Source organism: Rhea pennata, chromosome 24 (assembly GCF_028389875.1).
Source record: "Rhea pennata isolate bPtePen1 chromosome 24, bPtePen1.pri, whole genome shotgun sequence".
In the NCBI taxonomy this organism is placed as follows: domain Eukaryota; kingdom Metazoa; phylum Chordata; class Aves; order Rheiformes; family Rheidae; genus Rhea; species Rhea pennata.
The window spans coordinates 8,034,204-8,058,331 of NC_084686.1; the positions used below are offsets into that span (position 1 = coordinate 8,034,204).

Sequence of the window (24,128 nt, forward strand, 5' to 3'; positions counted from 1 at the left end):
CAAAAAAAAAAAAAAAAAGCGTTGCGATCCAAATTGCTTAATGGAAATTGTTACCCGGGGTTGTTTTCTGAAAAAGCAAAACACAAATTACTTGCCGGCTGCTGATTAACCTCCCCACAGGGCAAGACGCGCAGCGATGACTGTGGGTCTGCTGTCACCAGCCTAAACCACAGCTAATTCTTCATGCGCGACAGTCCGTTTCCCCGTGCCAGCAGGCATCGAAGCACGCTGTGCCCACCCACAAATCCCGCGAGCCCGTCGCGATGCTGCAGGCCTTGCGTCGTGTGGCAACGCATCGCTGTCCCGCGGGTTCGCTGACAGTAGCAGATACCCTGTCGCGCCGAGATTTGTCGCAGGGCTTCGGCCGCCTTCAACAAACTCGCTCTGGCGTTGGAGGCTTCCTGCTTGCGGTGTTCCCTACCCCGCCTCAAAATTTTGTAGCGTCTCTAAATAAACAGAAAGCAACAAACAACAAATGCTCGCTGAGAACGCGGCTGCAATTTGAAAAGAGAACTTTCCTTCCCTTCCCAGCTTTTAAAAAGTGGCCAAAAATAGCAGCCACACTTGCTGCTGGTATTTTAATGGAGGCCTGAAGGAATCCGCGTCAGCCAGGCTCGCGCTGCCTAGGCTTGACGTTCCCGAGGAATTTGTTTGTTTTGTAAAGCAAGTTCCCTTCATTCCCTTCCCCTTCCAGACCCCGGCCCGTAACATAAACCTACACAAATCTGGAAGGACGGACAGGGCTGAGAACATCTGGCAGGCCCCACGTTACAGCCTGCAACCTTTAGGAGCTGCGCTGGTTCCCCGACGCTCTCGCTCGGAGCACTGACGCTTGCTTGTCCTGGATAATCTCAGATGTCCAACCTGCCGCCCCTTTCCTGCCTGGAATGCCGACAAGCCCCACAGCAGCCTAACAGTATTTTTTCTGTCTCATGGCCTCTTCTCGTACTACTGATATTATTTTTTCGTAGCAGGCAAAGTAAATAGCACGAAGAAGGCCAGAACAGGATTGCTAGAAATGTGCCGGTATTAAATTGCATGTTAGATCTGCCTGCAGACTAAATTTATGCGCAGCATAAATTTCCAAACGAAACGGTTGAGTCGTGCAACTTTCAAAGCTGATCGAAATTACAGCTAAAACCTCAAAAACTGAGGTAGGAGAATGTCCTCTTGTGTGCGCGCCAGTTCAAGGCATGAAAAGTTCCTTGTACGACTGTGAGTAACTCAGAATTACACAATTTGTGCCACAAGTGTGGCTGTGTGACTTTAAAAGAAAAGTCTGCTGCCGCTACTTAATTAACCTGAGGCACTAATCTAACCCTGCTTGGTGATGTTGTGTTTCAGGCTTTCTATCTTTGTTACTGTGAAATGCCATTTGACCAAAAAATTGCCCCGTTCCGCCCTGGAAAAACAAAACAACAAAAAGCCAGGATGCGAGGGTGCGGTTTGGCGCTGCTCTTAAGCCTGCTTGGGGATCTCTTGAACTGGCTTTGCAGCAGAGTGCGTTTGGGGAATAGTGTTCTTAAACCATGCGGCGTTGCTTCTGCGGGGGCAGGGGGAATAAATGGCATCTTGAAGATGTAACCGGACTCCTCTTTTCGCTCTTCCTTTAGAAACCAGTACGAAAACCCAAGAGATCGCTCCTTTGGAGGTGGTCCAAAGCGATGAAGGCAACAGAGGTTCGAAAGCGACGACGGAGGTTTTGAGCTTGCCTCCAACAAAGCAGAATTTGGGTGCAGTTGCGACAGAGAGACCCTTGAACGGTGTTTCTCCCCCCGAAGCCCCCATCATTCTCAGCCCCCCTCAGACGCTCAAGCCGGACGTGTACAGCCTGGTGTGGCGTTCAGGACGGGACGGCGGCTTGCCCATCAATGCTTACTTTGTGAAGTACCGCAAGGTAATGTTTCTCTGCAGCGTGGAAGTATTGCCCCACAGCAGCTGGATTTCATTGTTTTAGGTTTCTCGAGGAACCAATAATTGTTGCAATACTGGTGTTAACAAGAACGTGGGGTCAGGCCGGAGAGAATACAGTATAGAGTCGAACCACAACTTTGCTGTGGCCACACAGGCAGCTTATTTTAGGATGACTGAAGTTGGTCACAAGTATGCTCTTCTATCTAGATTTAAGTGAGATTTATTCAGCAGAGCCCAAGTTTTTATTTCTTTATGGTATCATTATGGTATATGGGGAATTGGGCTCCAGGGTATGTTACAAACTCCAGTGACTTTAAAATTGCATTCATGTGAGCAAGTGTGAATCTGATTTATTGTGGGCGCATTTGAGATCAGAAGGTAAGCTGAATATTAGCCTAACGTGTCAAAGAATTCACTACCCTGCATCTGGAGAAGCTGTGTTTAACTGGAATTATCAAACACTAAGGTGAGCTAAGACTTCTTCAGCAGATCCCTAGTGCGTCCTTGAAAATGGTGTGTCAGCACTGAACTACTTTCATTAAAATTAGAACCAAGAGATGCCTGTGCCCGTACTTCCAAGCAAGCATGTTTTCTGCATGGCAAATCTGTTCAGTTTATTTTTCATAAGCTTTTTAATCCTCTGCATCCTGATCTTGTCTTAGCCTGGAAGGAATGCTTAGATTTTTGACCTGCTAGTTCCTGAAAACCAAATGCCAAATCTGTTGATACAATTTCTCATCCGAAGAGAGTTGGTTCACATAAGCACTGACAATCTTGAGTACTGATTTGATCCTTTTGATGCATACCCTTCAGTCATAACAATACTTTCCATGTTGAATGTGCTCACTCATTTTTCTCGGTAGTGGTAGTCTTTTTGTCATAAACCTATTTTATTGATTTCCTCCTTTTAAAAGATCTTGTGGGGGAAGGGAAACACTAGAGTGGTCTCTTCAGAAGAGAATACTTGAACAAAGACCTCTGGCATAACCTTTTGATAATCCATAGCTTTTAGATCTGCCTTCCCTGCTTTATTGAAGTCTTATATTGTTTAGTAGTTTATTTTTGGTAGAATCTCTGTCTTTTCCTTTGGGATTTGGGGTAATGTTTTCCTGAAAAAGGTCAAGCATTAAGAGACTACCCTGAATCTCTTTCCTTTGGTTTCCTCAATGGTGCTGAGGATTGCACTGTTAAATTAAAAAGCATTTTTTTCAAAAAGGGGAAATGTTCATTAATTAAAAAGAAAGAAAAAAAGCTCTTTGATTTCTCCACTGAGACCAAGAGGTAGAGGGGACGCAGGTCATGTCTATTGAAGGACCATTGCCAAAAAATTTCCCAAAGCGCAGCTTTGTTGCAAAAGCGTTCCGAGATAACACTGCCCAGAGCACAGGCCGCTGCTAAACACAGCAAAACGTGGGGAATTTCTGCAAGCTGCAGTGCTGCCGTGGATGCTTTGGTGCGCTAAAGGGATTAGGGATTTCAGTATTACACTGGGTTTCGCGTGAGTCACTGCCGACACCGAGGTTTGTCTTCGTGTCTTGTGGTTGTGTCGCGTGCAGCTGGACGATGGCGGCAGCGCAGCAGGAAGCTGGCACACGGTGCGTGTCCCTGGCAGCGAGAACGAGCTCCGGCTCACGGAGCTGGAGCCGTCGAGCCTGTACGAAGTTTTAATGGTGGCGAGGAGTGCTGCTGGCGAAGGGCAGCCTGCTATGCTGACATTTCGCACGAGCAAAGGTAGGTGCAACACAAAGTCCCCCGTGTCCTGGGCTTTTGAGAGGACCTTTATTTGAACTGCATCCACTGTACATTGTCTGTTAATACATTTATGAAGTGCTCTGCAATTTAGTTACTAAAGAACAGCCTCTAATAGCTATGATACCTGTGGAGCAAACCTCACTGAGCAGTACCAGATCTGTTAGCAAGTTAAAAGCCATTAAATGCTTGATAGTAGTATTTTGGGGGTGATTGCTTAGACTTGTACTGGGAAGTTCCTTTTGCTTTAAGGGAGCTATCTCATGTTAGGGGCAGCCTGTCCTTGTTCGTTTTTTTGAGTGCCACAAAAGCAGCTCTCTGAAATGATAAGCCACCTTTGTGTTTTCCCATCTAAATGAGCAAAACTGCTTCTGGTTTGATTTGTAGGAGTTTCAGTAAAAAGCCTGCAGTGGTTTTTGACCAGAAGCCAGTTGTTTTGATACTTGTGTGCAAAGAAGGACAAACAAATGAGCATTTCCCAGTGATTTTTTTTCTACTCTGGCTTAGAAGCTACTGGCTATATTCTTAGGCATACAGATAATCAGATATTTTTCATACTTCTGTACAAAACACAAATACTTTAAAATTTAATTAAAAACGTAATGATTTTGTGAGATCTGTGAAATTCACAGAACATATGAATGGCTGCCTGGGCACAGGCCAGAAGTCTCTTTTCTTGCTCCCCCTGAAGAAACTCTTTATTAAATTGCTATCCTCTCTGTTCAGTTGTGATTTGAAGCTAGGGCTTTACCCTATAGCTAGCAATCTCATGGAAGAAGCATATTGCAAGAAGCAATAAATACCATTTTCCTTTCAAATACCCTGAGTTTATTTACTGTGTATGAAACGTTTCTTAGAAAGAACATCATCCTCAAAAAACACCCAGGCTCCGTCCCTACCAGTTGGCATTCCTAAACACCCCATCATTCATGAAGGGACAAATAATTTTGGTGTCGTCCTTCCGGATCCGTCTCGACACAGTGGAGGTAGGTGTATGGCTTGTTTGTGTTACAAGTTACTGTGCAAGCCAGGATGCATCGAAGTTAACTTCCAAAAGGTTTATTGCTATTCTAGATATTTCTGTCAGCTACTTTATTTCCTATTTATTCCTTAGGACTCTTTGACACAGATGAGTTGTGTGGGGTTTTTTTTGTTTGTTTGTTTGTTTGTTTTTTTTTCCCTTGTGAGACCTTCTGTGAGTGAGGTCAGATCTTAACAACTTCAGCCTGCCAGATTTTCTGTTCTAATATGTGTTTCCAGAGTAAAAGACCGTAGTTCATGGTTACGGGGTTAACCGAAAGGTTAGTTTATTTCAGTCAGCAAGTCAGTGTTTTAAGTAACCGCCTGTGTTACCTAATTGATGCTTCTATGGCAACTTGATATTACCAATAACGTGTCTTTTCCAGAATTTAGCTTTTTTGGTGAGGTACTTGATGCTATGGTTTTAGCAAATACATGCTCTAGCCCAGCGAACATAAAAGATGCTGTTGCCTTTGTATTTGCTTCTTAAATATGAGATAAAAGTAGTCTTTCATATGTAACCCACATTCTTGCTGCTAATTTTTAAACCCACAATTGTTTTTTCTCCTCACAAATACTCTGATTATCTCTTCTCTTACACTGTGAAACTAGAATCTAGAGGAAGAGCCAGAGGTGACGCCCATATCCAAAGTTCTGCATTCTCAAAGTGAATTTTGTCCACCCTGATCATGTTTTGGGGGGCTTCCCAGGGACAGGTTTGTTTCCTTTCACGAAAAGGTGCAGCCAGATAGGTGTGACTCTTAGCCTGCCTTCCGGTGAAAACAGGATGATTAAGGTCCTTTCTCTCTTCACCCCAACCTTTGAACCCATTAGCCCGATTCAGGCAAATTTATTCAGGGGCAAAGACCTCAAAGGCGATTTGGTATCTGAAGTCTAGGTAAAGCAGCAGTTGAATGGCGAGGCTTGGCTGTCACCAGGTGAGGGAGCTGAGCCTTGAGTCCCGTCCCATATCCCCCCCCCCCCCCCCCCCCCCCCCCGGCATTGCTAAATACCGCAGGAGCCACGCAGGGGCTGGTTGGTGTGGCAGCTGCAACCAGCTCAGCCTGCTCCGTGCCCCTGGAGCTGCCACCTTTCTGTTCCCTACTCAGTTCCGGTTCCCATCATGATGGCATGCTCTGCGTTAATGAAAACGAGCCGGTTTAGTCAAGCCTGACAGCTCAGAATGGTTATAACCAGATTTACTAACACCACCTCTTTCCATTCTCTCTATTCCATTGCTGTCTGTAACTTCCAGGGAGTTCAGTAAGTACTGCATTTGTTGCATGCTTTGTTTGCTCTTTGTTCTTGTTTTTCCCAAATGATATTTTTGGCACTATCACGCTCATTAGTGTGTATGGATTAAAGCCTCATTGGGTCTGTGGGAATTTCTTTCTTTCTTTCTTTCTTTCTTTCTTTCTTTTTTTTAAATAGACCCAAATTGTTCCCATTCATTTAGTGTGTGTTTCCATTCCCTGTGCAGATGGGCTGGGGCAGCGTACTGCCGTATCCTTTTGGATTATTTTGCTGATAAAGTAAATGTTTTATGATGAATTCCTGCTCTTCAGGGGTATTTCTGTAACCTCGTAATTTGTTTTTCTCCAGTAATTTAAATATCGATATAGAGGCAAATGCAGTCATCAACATAGAGACAAATACAGTCATTCCTTTCGACTAGGAATGTTGTACGCCTTTTCCGGAAGAGTAAAGGGAGCAGTTATTAAAGGAGGATTTAAAGGTTCTCCGTGTTAATACATGGAGTCCAACTTAGGCACCAGCATTTAGTTTAATCAGTCGCTGTAAAAAATGGAGCTTCATGTGGCTCTAATCTCCTTGTAATGGAATTTCTCATTTCAGTTCCAGAAGCTCCTGATCGACCTACTATCTCCACAGCATCGGAATCATCCGTCTACGTCACTTGGATACCCCGAGCCAATGGCGGTTCCCCCATTACCGCGTTTAAAGTAGAATATAAACGCCTGGGCCGAAACAGTCACTGGCTGGTTGCAGCTGATAACATTTCTCCGTCTAAACTGTCCGTGGAAGTTCGTAACTTGGAGCCAGGTATTAAAAAAGATCTTTCCTTTGCTTCAGCAGCTGCTGGTGCCATTTTCCTTGCGTAGGTGACTGTGCTGCTGCTGAATAAATACTTCAGATTTGTGATCATTTTCTTACTTCTGCTTGGATTATCTTAGTCTTGTTTTCCTGTGGGATGGGAGTTCATTAGCCAAACTAGTGTTGATTTCTTAGCTTTCCAAGTGAAAGAAGATGCCATAATCCAACACGTTTTCATATGGAGATGAAGGTTATGTATTCTGGCTGCTTTGAACTTAACTCTCATGCTGGTAAGCACTCAGAACATAAAAACAAAAACGTATTAAAGAGACGATGTTTCTCCTGGTTTCTAATGTCTTCCAGTGTTAAATGCATAGGGAAAGAGTGTAAGACTAGGGAGGATGGATGATAATAGGTATCCTCTGTCTGCTCCGTGCTCACCGGTTTTTGCAGTTCAGGGACTTCTGAGCTGATGGGGGCATGTCCGACCCTGTGTGTCTTTGGATTTTTCTTCAGTGAGTTTCCCTCGTCGCTATTACAAGCTGTTTATGTTTCTGATGTCCGCATCAGTTTGTGGCAATGGGTCCTGCATTTTTTCTAATGGGATGTTGTGCAAAAAGTACTTCCTAATCTGTTTAGTCTCTCCTTGAATCCTATTTCTAGTGCTTGTTTTGCTCTAACTCCTTCTTTCTCTCCCTTTTTTCCCTTAAAAGGAGAAATGTATAAGTTTCGTGTGATTGCCATGAACAATTATGGGGAGAGCCCACGAAGTGCAGCCTCTCGACCTTATCAAGTCGCTGGCTTTACCAACCGCTTTTCCAACCGCCCTATTGCAGGACCTCACATTGCTTATACTGAAGCCATCAGTGACACTCAAATCATGTTGAAATGGACTGTAAGTATAACTGCCTTCTGTTCACTTCACAGTTGTGGGCTAATTTTTACTGCTTTGGCTAATAAAAAGCTCTTAAGAGTCAATGATTAAGAGCTAGATAATTGCAGCGTAGCAAGTAATGTGTATTCCCCCCCCCCCCCGCCCCCTGAGACCCTGAGGTGATCCGTCTAGAAGATGACCAACATCCTTCATTCTTGCCTTGTAAAATCAAGATAATTCACTGCACCACGTGCATCTCACGCCCTTTCCCTCAAATGTATTGAGAGGCCACCGGTGGGCTTAACGCTGTCCGGACCACTGCTAACACCCTGAGTCGTGAGCAAACTGGCCTCTGCTTGCTGCAGTTTGTGCCGCTTGCGTCAGCCTAGGCGGCTCTGGCTAGAACCGCTGCTGCGCTTGGAAACCTGTCGTCTTCCCTTGCATCTGGTAGAAGCTTCGCGGTGGAGAAACGTTTGCCTTTGCTCTGTTACCCTGGCTTTTGTAAACAAGTACTTTAAGGTCCTTTTTGAAAACCCGCAGAAATTCTCTGCTCTTGTTTTGAAATCTAAACCCCTAGTGTACTTTGGAGGATTAAACGTGTAGAGTTCCCGGTGTTAGTTTGCTCTACTAGCTCAGCCCTAAGAGATGCTAAGGATAATAAACTTAAAATAACCTCTGGTTCCTCAGGAGGCTGCATAAATTACAGCAAAAATATTCTGAGACGAATTTTAGAATGATGGTAACTGTTCAAGGTAAAACTGTTCCTGCAACTTCTCCGGTACCGTTTCCATGCTGTTAATGTTCAAACCCTAACTGACCATTTTGAAAGTGAGATGAGAGGACAGTGTCAGGTGCTCTGTGTGCCAACGCTTGCCTCCTCTCAACTGGTCTGAGGAGCTCTGTGCCAGAGATCCTCTCCTGCACTTGCAGCCCTGTAAGAAGCCTTCATCTTAATGCTGGTCTTAGGTATATCTACACATCTGCCGCAGTTGATAATCCTCTTTTTGTGCTGTAGTTCCCCTCTGTACTTGCTCCTCCATGTCATCGTGTAGCCACATTAGAAAGTCTGTGGCGTTTGCTCAGTTTGGCTTTTTCCATCAAATAAAATTTAATTCTTCTGCTTTAGGTCCAGCTATTTTCACCCTTCAAAAGATCGTTTGCCTTTGTGAAGTAGTTTGAATGAAGCCCACAAAATTTTTAGTGGGGAGAGGGTCTGATTTTATATAGCAGCAGCACTCTTCAGCGTGTCTAGTTCATCTTGCAGCAAGGAAAAATTGTCAAAATGATTTAACCTCCACATAATTGTGCAAGTGGGACCACAATGCTTGCAGGTCACTGTTTTCAGCTAGCATGAGCTGTCATGCTCTAGCTGCTCCTTCTTGAAAATAGTCTTCCTGGAAAAAAAGAAAAAGACTTTTGAAGTGTTTAGTCAGTGATAATGACTCAGTAGTGTTTAAGATTTTTCTTCTCTAACACAGTCTCTCAATTCTCTTTTAGTATGTTACTTCAAGTAACAACAACACACCCATTCAAGGATTTTATATCTATTACCGACCAACGGACAGTGACAATGACAGCGACTACAAGAGGGATATTGTGGAAGGTACCGTGCAGTATATGCCTCCTTAGCAATGTAACTTGTTGGGGAAGAACATTGTGTAGCCATGTTGGCTGTGTTTATATGAAATCTAAACTGCTTCTCCCAAACTAAGCCTTTACAATATATTTCACAGAAGTAGCTATCTCAACTAGATGACGTCAAATTCTGCCCACACATGAACTTGTTTCTTCCATCCAAAGCCTCAGCTGCATTGAAAATTGAGATCTAATACTGTTTTTAAGTTTATCTTGTTATACTGCTGCAAATCCTTAATGCAGATATATTTAAACTGGCTTAACTGAAAGCAACTGAGTAAAGAGAAACCAGCATAAACCAGATTGAAGCCAGAGTAGGTGCATCTGTGTTACAGACTGTTGTAACTAGATGGATTTTAAGATGTTGAACCCAGCATAGGCTTTTCATTTGCCCATTGAAATTCCTTCCCCTTCTCCCTTGCTTAAATGCTTATCCTGCTATGAGGAAGTTACTTCTAGCCTCAAGTGCAGCAGGACCCTACCAAAGCAGGTATTTTTGTGCTTCATTTTGCATTTTAATCAGAGACCGTTTTTTTCTGTGAATGTTAGATCATCGTTTTCCTGGAAGAAGTTATTAGATAATGTCTGTGCTAGTCCAGAAGTGGAAAACACTTTTTAAAAATATTTTTACTTAAAATGTCCTTATTGCTTGGGCTGAGTAAACGTAGTGATCTCATTCCGTCCCAATGACGTTAATTATTTTTCCCTCATTTATTTCAGTTACAAGAGGAACGGGCCTTTATTTTGAAAACTTTCCCTGGTGTAGGCAACAGTATGCACAGTACTTTGATGCATGACATAAGCTTTTGCACACTATAAAGCTATTAAAGATCCAGAGTTTCTGCTCAGAGGATTGCTTACGAGAAGCTTATGCAGCCAGCAGCTTCATCTGCAAATGTATTTTAGCCTTCACTAGACAGAACTTGGGTGTTTATAAATCTTATACACTAAGCAGTTAGTTGTTTAAGTGGGCTCCACTGTGCTGTGAAATTAGCTTGTTTCTGATTTTTTTTTCTTTTTTTTTTCTGAGCATACGTGTATTGAACTCTTTGTGGCAGTCTGAAACCATTAGCAGCTGCTCTGCTCTGCCAAAGCCTGGAACAAAAACTCATTTGGTGGAAATATTTAAACTTTTTCTTTACTTCGCTCCTCTGAACCAGCTTTTTGGCGAAAAAGCTATTTTTGATTAAAGTGCAATTGGAAGCATTTGATGTGGCAAAATGTAGAGAACCATGTGACTTGCTTTAGCTATTTTGCCATAAATCTTTCACTCCCTCTCCCCTTCTGTTACCTTTGAATTCATCAGCTTGATCTTGATGGGGAATTTTATCTTGAAACAACTGCAGGAGCTGTGCAAAAAGGGTTGTGATGCCTGTAGTAGTTAAGTAGTCGCCCTAGGCTTTCCTCGCTGCTTCCTGTTAAGTCTTGTCTTTGGAGACATTCAAAACGCTGCAGAAAACTTTTCTTTTATAAATGCTGCTATAGGCAAAATCAGATTGAATTTTTTTTTGGGGGGGGGGGGGGCTCGACTGGGATGGCTCTGAAGCATCTTTCAGCAGCGTTAAGCAAACACAGGAATCAAACCAGCCCTAACCTGCATTTAGGTTGCTGCGAGAGTCCTGGCGATTGAATTTGAAATGTAAATGCAGTCTGATGTCAGTTGTTTAAATGTTTTTCCTTGCTAATGGTGCACGAAGAGGACAGTTAAAGTGCCTGTACTGATTCCAGTTCCCCTAATGGTTGGAAGCGGAAACCTAAAACCTGCTGCAGTAATTACGGAAAGGAATGCTTGGAGGTGGGGGCACCCAGGGTGGGGAAGGGGGCAGGAGAAAAAGTAGACCATAGCTGGAGGAAAAAACGCACGGTTTAGGGAAATGCCGGTTCCAGCTTTGGCCCCAGGGCTCACGCGGCCTCGCTTGGGATGCCGGTTCAGTTTTTGCATCCTGAGTGCAACGTGGAGCCCCGCGATGCTTTGCTTCCCGAGGCCCTGTGACAGGGAAGAGGTCCTCGGCGCTGCAGCCCTTGCTGCGGGGCCTTTTGCCAGCCGGCCAGGACTATCCGTGCCTCGGCTCGGCTTTTGGAGAGTTGGAGCAGAGTCACGGCGACAGCCCCTGCCAGCTGAGTGGCCTTTATTATTACTATTTTTTTTATTAATGCTTAAATCAGTAGGTGGTATGACAGTTTCTAAGAAACAGTGGAAACAGTTCAAGGTGGTATTTTCCAAGTGAGATTAGAAGTGCTCAAACAGTTAATTAAACTCACTTGGAAAGAAGAAGAAGAAAAGGGGGTCCCTGTTTATTAAAATTTGTCACAAGCCCACGAAAGTAAAACCGGAGAGTGATTTATGTGGAAGTGCTCGGCACTTCAGGAGGGTGTCTAAATGAAACGCTGGCCGGGAGCCAGAGATGACAAACCCGCCCTATTAGAGAAGATTGCTTGGCTTGGAATCCCTCTCCCCAGGGGCAGGCAGAGGGAGAGAGCCGGCCTCGCCGTCCAATTTTGTTTCCTGGTACGTTTACTAAAAACGTGTTTTCAGTTATTTGCGGCTTCTGCCAACCAGGTAACCTAGGTGCATCCTGCCAAAGAAAACACCCCGCTCTAGCTGGTGTCTTGCGACTAGAGATCCTGTGGGATTGCAGGTGGTGGTGTTCTTATCACTGTGAAGTTTTTCCCCTATTCAGAGTTAATCTGTTTTTTTGTTCTGCTTGTTTTTCCTTGTTGTTCGCCCTGAATATTGTAAAGGACTGGTGTAAGCCATCTTAGACATCTGAATGCCAGTGGTAAATGAAGGAAAGCTGCTTTTTCTCCCTCCCCCGAGTAAATAGTTCATAAACTGCTATAGAATATTTTGGGGTAGAAGGGAACAATCCCTTGTATAAGACATTGGGAACTGCTGCTGACTTAAAGGATTTGGAGATCTGTTTCGCAGGTTCCGCGACTCTCACCTTCTTGTAGAGAAGGGTACTTAGAGAAATTTCAAATTATAAAATATATAAAATCAAAACAGTGTTTTCATTCAAAGTTGTCTGGCAAAGGAGATTTTCTTTCAACGTTGCAAATTCTGCAATCCTCCCACCCACACACACCAGGAAAAAAAAAACAAAAAAACAAAAAAGGGTTAATGAAGTCTCTTGTACTAAGAGGAAGAGCTGCAGTTCCCCAGCGTTTTACCCAGTAAAGCACTACGGCATAAAGTACTTAATTTTGACTCGTGCGAGTAAATGAAATGCAGCTAAATCTTTTTCCATAGGTACGAAGCAGTGGCACTTGATAAATCACCTGCAGCCAGAAACGTCTTACGACATTAAAATGCAGTGCTACAACGAAGGCGGTGAAAGCGAGTACAGCAACGTGATGATGTGCGAAACCAAAGGTGAGGCCGCGCGGCAAGCGCATCTGCCCGCCCGCAAAGTCTGAAGGTGGCGTTTTGTTGCGTGCAGCTTGCATTGGATTTCATTTTTGCAATGCAAAAATCTGCCTCAAAGACTTCAATTTTCTGGAGGCCTCTGGGGAATTGCTCTGTCTCCGGCAGCGAGGGGAGTTGTGAACCTCTGGGAACTGGTACGTCACGCTCCAAGAAAGACTCTCCGTAAAGCTCTGCAGATCAGTCTGGCCCGAGCGATAGGATTGTTGCTCTGGGTTGTTTTTTGCTGGGTCGATAGCCTCTCCGCAGGACACAGCCAGGCTCTTGGAGATGACAGGATTGATTTGTGCGTCTGTTTTGTGTCTTCGGGGCTCTGTGACACGTATAAGTGCAGACCGCAGCAATTGATGGTTATGTTGGCTGCCTCCATCCCTAATCCTGCGTGCCTCTGGCACAAAGTTTGTACTGTTCTCTGGAAGTGTCAGATATGGCACTCGCATTTATTTTGCGAAGAATTCCTGTCTCCTTTAATCACTAAAACCAAGTAAGGCTGTAAAGGGGAAATGCAGACAGTAAACTTCAAATGCAGAGCTACAAAAAAATGCTTTTTTATTAAGCCTCTAGGAGCAGAAGCATCAAAACTCGGTTAAGTTAGTAGCAAAGCCTTTGAGGGGGAGGCTAGGAGCTGCAGGGTTTGAGGAACATGCTTTCCCCTCATTTTAAAACTGGCAAGAGCTAGTCTGTCATTCACGCATCCGATTCAGCTCCCATCCCTGCATTGCCATCTGCAGGTGCTCGTCTCTGACCAGCTTCCTTCCTCACCTACGCACCTCTCCTAGGCTTCTGTTAGGTGGAACAAACCAGAGCTTGCGGCGTGTTGGAAACTCCTGCGAATCTTGAGTTGTAGCTGAACCCAGAAGCTTGTTTTTGGTGCTTGCGCTTCAGCTCCTAATATCTGTAATAGTGTGGTTTTAAAACCGGGGTGAGCAGGGTTCACATCAGATAAAAGTAGGTCATCTGGCAGCGGCTAGACGATGGAAATGCATGTTGTGGTTTCTCCTGACCTCAGAAGTGGAAAGATTTGTGCTCTCTCCAGTTGGGAGTGAGTGCAGTTCTGGCCGTGTGTACGTCGAGTTGCTCGTTAAAGTTTCAAGCGACCTCAATGAGAGGGTTAGCAAGCTGGATAATAACCATTTTCCAAGGCAAATAGTTATTACCCAATCGTAGTTGGCCTGCTTATTATACTTTTTAATATTGGCTTGGAAGCGTTCTCTTGGAGGCATTAGGAGCTTAACTCCAGCAGTAATTACTTTCACTTCATAACTGAAATTAAAAAAAAAAAGAAAAAAAAAGAGAACACATTTAATGAACGTACCCATACTTGGTCTCTTATTTGTCTCTTATTTCACCTAGTGAAACGCACACCGGGCGCATCGGAATACCCCGTGAAGGACCTGAGCACACCGCCTAGCTCCCCTGACCGGGGTGGGGGCAGCGGAGCCGGGCCCGCCAGCGGCCCAGTTCGGAGCGGTGACATGCTGTATCTGATCGTGGGCAGCGTCCTCGGGGTGATGGTCCTTATTCTGATAGTTTTCATTGCCATGTGCTTGTGGAAGAACCGTCAACAAAATGCCATGCAAAGTGAGTTGGGTTTGGGTTTCGTTTTGTACTGGGGTTCGGTACAAAACTCTTATCCCGGTGAAAGTAGCACCATTCCTATAGCATTTCTGAATGGGAAATGGTTTCCTGTTGTGAGCCAACTGGCATTTATTTAGTGACCTATATTTCTCTAGGTGCGCCTTAGGCGAAGACTTCTTTTAACGGCAATAACGTCCCTCCCTGCATTGCGGCTCGTTGCCCGGCTGTGTTATTGTAGGGTTGTGCCACAGTTTCGTCTAAAGAACAGAGCACGAAATGCCTGGGCCAAGTTCTTGTGTTTATGTTTAACTTTAAGCACCTGCATAGACTTGTGCTCATTGCGATGACCAAACTCATAAGTACTTGCTGAAACGTAAAGACTTAAACCCTACATCTCTCTCTCCATTTTTCTTTCTCATAAGTGTATCTGGAAAGCGAAGGAACTTTATAGCACTCAAAGGATAAGTCCCTCGTTACCTACTGGTCCCTTCCCAATAAAATCGGGTCCAAGTCTTTTAGAGAGGTGTTAATAAGGAAACCTGCCAGTTTGCAAGTAGGAGCATTGAGCAGAAACCTGGGAGCATGAGCTTTGCAAGGTGCTGTATACCCACTAGCCTATTCTGAGCTAACAGACTGTCTTTAGTACTCTTTTCTGTTCCCAGTGCATAAATCAACTTTGTTCTTTCCGTAGCTTGTGGTTATTTTTAAATGTCCTTACTCTCCGACAATGAGAAATTAAGCAAAACTTCTCGTAAGATAAGATAGCGTCTTCAACCGCTGGCCAAAGATATTTTTTGGAAGTAGTTCATAAGAGATAGCAGAGGGTCTATCGATTATATAAATGGTCTGTTTTTAGAACGCTCTTCTTGGAGACTGACGTCAACTGAGTCCTTTAAGACTAGTGTTCCTGGTCTGTTTTCCAGGATATGGCTCTTTTCCATTTCTACATTATATATACTAAGCACTTAGACACTGCAGTTAATTTACAACTGTAGAAAGAGAAGATAAGTGTCTTTTGTTCTGTAGAGGTGCTCATTTAACTTCTCATTTGGTAATGCGTATGCTCTCTGCAGCAAAACTATGGCAATGTTGTCTGGATCTTTTGCAGAATACGACCCTCCTGGCTACCTCTATCAAAGGGCAGATATCAACGGGCAAATGATTGAATACGCGACCTTGCCTGGCACGAGCCGTGTCAACGGCAGCATCCATGGCAGCTTCCTCGGCAACGGCGGCCTCGCCAACGGCTGTCCGCACGTCCATCGTAAAGTCACCAACGGAGTTAATGGGATCGTGAATGGAGGAGCTGGGCTTTACCCAGGGCACACTGGGTCCCTTTCCCGGACATGCGTGGACTATGAACATCCCCACCATCTTGTGAACGTAAGATCTTACCCTGAGCGAAAGGCCTGACCGCCACCTCGGGGATTTATCTAGAGTTTTGTAGAAGCAGGCTTAGTTTGGGTGGGGAACTAATCATCCATTGATAACAGCCAGTTCCGCCAAATGGTTTTTCCCAAAGGAGGCAACGGGGCTGATATTTCTGATCCAAGTATCGCATTTCCATTTGAGACTATCGGATGACAGCAAAAATTCCACTTACTCTGGGAAGTCTGCTTTAACCCTCCCCTGAACAGCACATAAGCTTGGAGAATTCCTCAGCACTGGGTTGAGATACTTGACTTGTGCATATGGTATTTCTCAATCTTCAAGTTAAATAGATTTAATTATAGCTGCTTATTCTGCAGCTTTATGGATCACCCGTTTTCCCCCACCTGTTTCAGATCTGTAACTCTAAGCAATGCTATTAATTATACTGAAGCACGAATATAGCAGGAGGTTCCATAAAATAAAATGTCCCATACGTCTTGAAATGCAACAACGTAATAAGACCCTCTTTTTTAGCCCCTTGTTCTTAAACTTTTGAGGTGAATTCATTTTTTTGTTTGGAAATTTTGAAAATAAAATTAAAAGCTAGTTTGAGTCTGGGATCCAGCCTTTGTATGCTGTGGAAAAATACTTCATTTGCTGAAATGTGCCCCGTTTCTAAGAGAGAATAATGATTTCATTATTGTCTATGGAAACAGATGGCTTGCATTCAAACTTACTAAACTTACTCAAAACTGTGAACATTGCCCAGGAAAACTGAAAGAAAAAGTTCAAAAAGTCTCAGTAACGCGTGCTGTTTCTGGAGGGAAAAAAATGGGGCTATTGTTTGTGTTAGTAATTGAACACAAGCGCTTCATTTTATGGAACAACAAATTAGCGCTTGCACAGTAGTTGTCACTTCAGATAACTCCGGTTTCGTGTCTAGCCCAGTTTGGTTCTTCACCTGCTTTGCTCTGTGGCCTGCTCCTGTAACACAAGTGCAGCGTTTCTGCTGCCTTGCCAAACGCCTGGAGCCCAAACTTGCCTTTTTATGGCCTCTCTGACCGCCTGGTGGGTCAGACCTGACACTTCACCTGGTGCAAGTGCTCTGCAAGGGAGGGGCTCCTAGGGCCTGAAAATTAGCCTGTAAGGAGCCTGGGCACGCACCACGTAGGGACTTCGGCACTGATGGTTTGACCCTCCTCATTTTATTTTTTTTTTGGCACGAGGAAATTGCAGTGTGGCTCTTGCGCAGAGCGTGCAGTAGTGCAGGTGTCTATTCCAAGCACGTGCGCTCGGAGCCAGCGCGTCAGAGCTGGTGCGGGAGATGACGGCTGCACAGTGCCGCAGCACGCTCTCTTTGTGCAGAGGTTTTCTTTTTGCCTCCTTTCCGTAGCTCGTTTGCGGGTAACAGGGTCTGTTCCCATGTAGACGAAATCAGGTTGGCGGGCGCTGGTGGGGCAGAGCAGAAGAACAGGATGTTCCCATTCTCATTAGCGCTCTCTTTATTGTTCCCTTGATTGGGCTGAATGAGGAGGAGAGCAACTGGCCAGGATGGCAATCAAGACTAATTAGGCATTTCCTCCCTGAGCAGCTTCAGACACGTAGGGCCAGTCGGGGTTTTTTTTTTTTTTTTTTCTTTGCAGAAGAGGACGGTAGAAGCTGCCCACGGCTTCACGTCTCAAAAATCAAGTGGGCTTTCCCCAGCTTGCTCCTCTCCCGCAATGCAATTCGGTAGCGCGGCCCCGCAGCCCCACTTGCTAATGGCTCTTGCCTCGGTGTCCGCCTAGCATTTAACAATGAGGTATGTGTTAATCTGGGCATTTTGCTTGCTTGCGATGGCCCCCGCAGCCAAAACTAACAACACAAAATCCCTCTTGCCCAGAGTCATGGCTGGCTAAGGAATTACCCCATCTGTAAAAATATTAGGTGTTTTAAAAATCAGTGTAGCGAAGTCAACTGATCTAATCGGAGTAATTGCAGGGAAGTGGGATGGGTTTATGTTGTGACATCAGCCCTGCAAGGTTAATGCTCTGGCTCCCCAAACGGGCACAGTTTGCTAATGAGCAGGAATTTGCTTTCGTGTCTGTCATCAGTGTTAAAAATAAACATATTTACAGTGTGTTTATTAAATTAAACCTGAGTATATTAAGCTGAAAACAGACCAGGGAAATTACCACATGCTTGTCTAAGTTAGTTATTTACTTTACTCTGACGCACATGCTGGCAAAAAAAAAAAAAAAAAAACCCACTGCTGCTCGACTGTGTATAATAGCTTAGTGTTGCCATGCCCCGTTGCAGGCCACAGAAGTGAAGCTTGATAAGGTGATTAGAGTTTGAAAATCAAGTTCTGGGGGCGCTCGCATAAACTGATCTGCCTTCTTTATGAGTGACTTGAGTGCTTGAATAGCAGTTGATTTCCTGACTCCTTCCTTCTTCAGGGCGGTGGGATGTACACAGCAGTGCCTCAGACTGATCCCTCCGAGTGCATCAACTGCCGAAACTGCCGCAACAATAACAGGTACCGTACAGCTTGCACGGAACTGCAGGCCTCTTGCAAACAAAAGCCCTTGCTTTACGTCCCAGCTTAAAGATGGGAAAGCAAAAGCAGAGAGCTTGAGCCCTGAGTGAGGATGCAGAGCAGGCGCCTGTGTTTTGTCATGGCTCTGGAGAAGCAACCGCTTGATATTGGTGAGACAGAGTAAAATGAGTGCAGTGACCCCTGGACCTTATTTTGCTCAAAATAATCAGCTGGTTCTCTCACTTTTTTTTTTTTTTTTTAACTAAGTTGGGTGCTGGATTTCTTTTAAACCTTTTATTCTGTGTTTACGTCAATTCTGAGAGAGCAAAATCTGCACCATGTGGAGGGGTGAAAAGGACGGTTTGTCATACGCAATCTAACCAGTCTTTTGTATTTTGCACTTCCTGCCATTCTTTTAAGAATGCCAACAAACTAGAGTGGCAGTGCTGGTTTTGCAGCACGTTTCTCTGTAAAACATTAGATTTAGGATGTTTTGGGCCTTCAGTAGAAGTTGGGCCGGCCATCGTCAGTGTGGGATGTATTTCTGCTTGAGAAAGAAGGGTTTTTTTGTTTTGTTTGTTTGCAGAGATACAGGAACATCCCATCTTCCATGCTGTAGTTGGCAGTCTGGATTTCTATTAGGTTTTTGACTTTGAAAATCAAAAAAAAAAAAAAAAAAATCCAAGTTTTTGACAAGATCTCTGATTACTTTAATGATTTAAAATAAAACCTAAAGTTATTTTCCAGTTTTAAGCATATCAACACTTTTAATTGCTCTTTTTTTTTTTAAGAAGCTAGGAAAAATGGGATGTGCCCCACGCCACTGCGGCATCCTTCCCAGATGGGTCATCAGCAGTGTTTGAACTTTGAATCTGCAGAACCCTGTTCTATATTTGACTGCTTGATACAGAAACAAGCTGTCCTGTACAGCCGCCCGCCCCAACGGGGAATATTAACCTCCATTTGGCAAGAGATGCGCAGCCATTTGGGAGCTGGGACCACTTAATTCAGCTCCTCACGGTGGGGGCCTGAAAGGAGGACAAGGGAGAAGGGAACAGAGGGAACCGGAAGTGTGTCTGAATATTGTGCCAGAGGCCTGAGACTTACGTTTACAGGGAGGAGGAGAAAGGCCTTAGCGGTTAGCATGGTCAAGTAAGTAGGTTTTGGCAGGTGGAAATCAGGGGCTGGGCTTCTTACCCCATCTTTGCACCACTCAGGAACATTTCGGGTGCATTTGGCCTCGCTGTACACTCCGCCTTGATGCTGCCAGTCCCTAGATCAGTGGGGTTTGTTTCCACCGAACACCTGGAATTGCTGCTGATATGGGGTTAATTTAGTAGCTGGGGTGAATTTTGACGGCGTGCAAAGGAATGGATTCTGACAGTTCCGCGTATTTAATTGCCGGCTACCAGGGCTGGTTTCAGCAATAGCCATCTCGGAGCAGGTTCTTACAATGGTGAAATCTTTGGTCTTCTGTTTAAATAAGCACTTTATGCTCTCATTACTGCTCGTGGAGGCTTGCCACAGAGGTAGGAGTTGCTGAAATGTGAATACCCGTTTTGCTGTTGCGGACAAAGCTTGGAAGATAAGCGTAACTTTGGCTTATCATGTTAGGACCAAGAACTGTCTTTTTTTTTTTTTTTTCCCCCTCCATTGTCTGGTAATTTTTTACCGCTTTTTAAAGTTTTGTCAAACACAGTTGTTGCACAGGAGTTCACCTGTTTGCAAGTTCTCTCTTGCAAATTCACTTTGCTGTGGCACGTCTTTTTTTGACCACAAATCTGAAAAAAAGGCATTCCAAGTGAGCTGCTGTCATCCTGTTTGCCCAGCTCTTAAGCCATCCTGACGGGGGCTGGTCGGTCAGGTTCAGTTTGACACTGGATTTGAGCGCAGAGATGCAACGCGAGATGCGTTTTCTGCAGTGGAGGTTTTACATGTGCTCCGCTTTGGACATGTAGGACTAGTTTCCATCGGAATGCGGTTATTTAAAAAGCTGAATGGGATGTTGTGCATCTTCATTCACACTAGTACAGAGAATTATACTGACATCTGCCTTTTTTAAAGGGAAGTCCCGTAAACATGCAAAACCAAACATTTTTAAAATGGTTTTCTCTTAGAATCTTTTTTTTAAAAAATAATAAGCGAGTGTAGTCGAAACCTCTGTGGAAAGAAATGCAAACTAATAAATGGATTTGTTTGAAGACCAGATGTGTTTCATGTGGATTCTTCAGTGGCTTTTGTGGTATTTTGGTACTTGGAGGAATGATTCGGAGACCGCTCTGCCAGCGGAAGGACAAAACGGGGAAGCTGCTGCGAGACAAGGTGCTACTCTGCCCTAGGGCTGCTTGAGAGGGCAGCAGGTTTCTGGGGGTGCCCCACCCTGCAGAGAGGTCCTTGGGGGGAACCCAAACTCCCGCTTCAGCTCTCATCTCATGTTTTGACTCGTTCCAGACTGTCTGTGAAAAAAACATCTGCTGCACGGGAAACACGCTGCCCTTCTGTGTCGAGAAAGTTGGTCTGTGTTCAGTTTATAGCGGCTGTTTGGTTTCCCTTCAGTTCTGGCGATACTGATCGCACTTTGCGGGCGAGAAGAGTAAACTGAGGCTCTAAAGAAGCTGGTAGTAAAGGTTCCTCTGCTTTTGCCCATCGCTGTGACCTTTTAATGGAATGAAAACGTTTCATGGGAGCTGGACAGTAATTGCCAAGCTCCTTGGCACTGCTTGCAAATCTGCACGTATTAAACCCATTTTGCATTTTGCTGCGGGATCCGCTGCTGTCAAAGCAGTTTGTGGTTGCAGCTGCCCTGTCGCCACTGATGTCAAAAGCAAGCTTTTTGCCCTTGCCAGCAGCGGAAAGGTTGCCTCTGCTCAGTTTTGGGGCAGAATCCTTCAAAAGAAACAGTTTGCGCTACCGGATAAACCAGCTACAGCAGCTCAACAGCCAGCTCCCTGGTTCCAGTTTTTGCGTTTTGTAGCTTTGTAGATACATCAGCGTCCCAGCTGTTTTCATTCAGTACAGATACGATAGGTATTTTAGCTCTGCGAAAGTTGTGCTGCAAATTGCCCAGAAAGCTCTGAAGCATGCGCGGCCTCTTCTTGTGGCCAGAGATGGTTGTGAAAATGAGCTGACTTGGAAGAATGCGCTCACCAATTTCCGGATGGATTCCTGTTCAGAAGTAAACCTGTAACTGGTCACGCGCCGGAAGTTTGTCTGCTACTCAATGTTACAAATATATTTTTAATTTGAGCTCATCCTAACACTAAGCATTTATTTTCTAAGGTGCTTGAGTAGGGGCTGCAGACTTGAGGCCTTTTTCTCGGCAATGAAAACTTGTTTTGTGGGGCCGATAGAGAAGTGGCCTTGCGGTTTGGGTCATCGGGCCACAGTAGGTGGGGGAAATAACTGTGAAAATGTTTTGAATGTTTTCAGCTGCCTGTTGGGAGGGGGAAAAAACTCTTAATTCTTTTACTCACATCATGATTGATCCAAAAATATATTTAAGACTTATTTGGCAAACTCACTCACTGTTGTTACAGTAAATGACACATGGTGAAGTACTTAAAAATTGCAGTTTCTCAAAATGTCTTCAGCGGTGGGAAGCAGAAACGTGTGAGTGATGAGGCCTCTCTGACTAATTCTGGTTTTGCCTTATGTCTCCAGGTGCTTCACTAAAGCCAATGGCACTTTCGGCAGTAGTGCCTTACCCGTCGTGCCCGTCGTAGCACCTTATCAGCAGGACAGTTTGGAGATGAAGCCCCTGAACCACGTCATGGTGGCCATGTGCTTAGCCTCCGCGGTGCCGGAGTGCAGCGCCCGGCTGGAGGACGGCAGCAAAGAGCGAGCGGAGCAGCCCTGCGGCCAGCATTCCTGCTGTCAGGAAAGCACGCGTCGGCTCTCCGTAGATTACCCCGAAGGTAAGCGGAACAGCGCCTGGCTGTGCTTTGCACGGTGTCTTAACCTGCACTTTGTGTGTGTGTGTGCTTGTGGGTTGAATGAGCTGAAAGTGGAGAGAACATGCCAAAAGAAAACCCGACCTCGACTCGCTCTCGCTTTGCAGGTGAGCGCTGTGTGCATTCAGAAACATCGAACCACATCCTGAGCTGGAGTCCCCTTATCCTGCAGCCTGTTGCAAGGGACTGTAACGAAAAGCCAGCATGGAAATCATCCGGAGTCACTTTAAACAGTTCTGGGGACCTTCGACAGCTCCAGCTACAGGAGACCTGAGGAAGCGACCGTTTTCTCCACCTAAAGCCAGTAACTGCACAGCAGAGTTCGCTCAAAGGGACTGATGGAGGGAGGTTAATTATAACAGAGAGAGTCACTATTTATTTTTTTGTAGTAGTGTCATATGAATGTATCTCGTTTTTAAAATGGTTGCCTTTTTATATTATTTATGCCTTGAAATTCCTTCCCCCCCCCCCGCCCATACACAAAGAAACTGGCCTGATTATGTGTTAAAAAAAAAAAGTAATAATATAAAGAAAAAAGGGAAATATGTAGTGTGCTTTCCATGGAGTATTACCAGTGGGAGAAGCACTTTGGAGGAGGGAGGCAGTGAATGTTTCCACGAACGCCTTACGGTTTTGCTAGGAAGAACCTGATGGCAAGAGGGCAAAAAAGAAAAAAAGAAAAACAAAAAAGGACTGTGGGCAGGCGAGCGAACCCCAGCTGACGCGCCGGAGGGGAGGACCGGGCGAATTCGGTGCGGCTTCGGAAGCGGAGCTCAGGAAACGCGGCTGCTGTCTGCATTGTTAGCCGCTGGCCGGTGTTTAGGTAGTCCAGCGAGCGCAGAAGCGCGTGGCCTGTCTCGCCTCCCGAGGGACCCCTCCGCTCGTGTCTGCGCCGTTCGGAGCGGCTCGGTCGCGCGGCCGGCGATCCCCGAGTCCCGCGAGACGCGCTCCCAGCGCGCGGCGCTCGCGTGCCCCGAGGTCGTCGCGCCGCGCCAGGCTCTGCTGCTGCTTTTCCCCTCGCCACCGCAAAAGGCGAAATCGGCTCCTTTGCAACCCGCCTGGCAGGGCGCAGCGAGGTTCGGCTGCGATTCGACTCCTGGGTCGCGGAGAGAGAAGGGAAGAGGAGGTGCTGCAACGCTTGCCTTTGCCTCCGGAGTTAGAGGAGCCGCTCCGGCTCGCCTGCCGGCCTTGCAGAAACGGCACGCGTGGCATGATGTAGGTGTTGCAATGTCAACTGCTTTTTATTTTATTTTTCCCTTCCCCTCCCCTCCAAATTTAATCAGTAAATAAAACAAACCTGCGCTTGTAAAGCGCCCGGTCCAAAAATCAGAGCACCTCACCCCAGAAATGAGGTGCATAAATTACAATTACAGCTGCCCCCAGGCGATGCATGTGCAGCCTCCTTTTAATGGAACAAGTGTGTATGCATGTATTATGTATAATGTGTAATTCTCTCTTTTTTTTTTCCCCCCTCTCTCTCTCTTTTCCCCCCTAGCTCTGGCTCCGGCATTGGGGAAGGGAGGAAGCGAAGCCGGCCCGGCGCCTCGGGGCGATCGCGCACCGCCACTGCAGGTGCAGCGGGTCCTGCCGAGAAAACCGCTCTGCGCCTCGCCAAGAGCCCCGGGGGCCGCGGCCGTCAAAGCGCCGTTGTGCGCGCAGCACGAGGGTTCCTCCATAAAATCCGCAACGCGCGGTTTGTGTGTGATATAATAGTACATATTTATATATAATCCAGAGCCCTTAAGGAGGGCTTAGGGGGTGGGTGCGGGTTGCTGCGCAGGCCGGTGCCGCTTCTGCTCGGCGCCAAGAGCCGAGCAGCAGCCGCCGGCTTTGCCGAAGGAGCGATTCGATCCGGCGCAGGAGGAGGCTGGAGGCTTCGTTTGTATTGAGCGACACTCTAAGTGTGTTTTTACTCCCCCCTACCCCCTTTTAATCGTATTTTATTTATGAAAATGTTATGTTTTGCCTTGAATTTTCTTTCAGGGGTTGCGTGTTGTCTCGGCGTGATGCTGGGTGCATAACGCTAACTCCTTCTCCGCCTTG

General features: G+C 45.6%; 1 protein-coding gene across 2 annotated transcripts in view; it reads left to right on the top strand.

Annotated features, from left to right (window-relative positions):
* Nucleotides 1–24,043, top strand: part of CDON (cell adhesion associated, oncogene regulated) — a 56,406-nt gene extending 32,363 nt beyond the window's left edge. For both annotated transcript variants that reach the window (XM_062594495.1, XM_062594496.1), the window contains exons 8-20: nucleotides 1,614–1,897; nucleotides 3,471–3,645; nucleotides 4,521–4,649; nucleotides 6,538–6,744; nucleotides 7,449–7,630; nucleotides 9,107–9,212; nucleotides 12,495–12,617; nucleotides 14,022–14,249; nucleotides 15,355–15,629; nucleotides 18,056–18,135; nucleotides 21,796–22,049; nucleotides 22,193–23,300; nucleotides 23,581–24,043. In XM_062594495.1, coding sequence (XP_062450479.1) covers nucleotides 1,614–1,897; nucleotides 3,471–3,645; nucleotides 4,521–4,649; nucleotides 6,538–6,744; nucleotides 7,449–7,630; nucleotides 9,107–9,212; nucleotides 12,495–12,617; nucleotides 14,022–14,249; nucleotides 15,355–15,629; nucleotides 18,056–18,135; nucleotides 21,796–22,049; nucleotides 22,193–22,359 — 2,210 coding nt within the window. In that variant the 3' untranslated portion in view covers nucleotides 22,360–23,300; nucleotides 23,581–24,043. The remainder of the gene's footprint in view (nucleotides 1–1,613; nucleotides 1,898–3,470; nucleotides 3,646–4,520; nucleotides 4,650–6,537; nucleotides 6,745–7,448; nucleotides 7,631–9,106; nucleotides 9,213–12,494; nucleotides 12,618–14,021; nucleotides 14,250–15,354; nucleotides 15,630–18,055; nucleotides 18,136–21,795; nucleotides 22,050–22,192; nucleotides 23,301–23,580) is intronic.
* The last annotated feature ends 85 nt before the right edge of the window (nucleotides 24,044–24,128 follow it).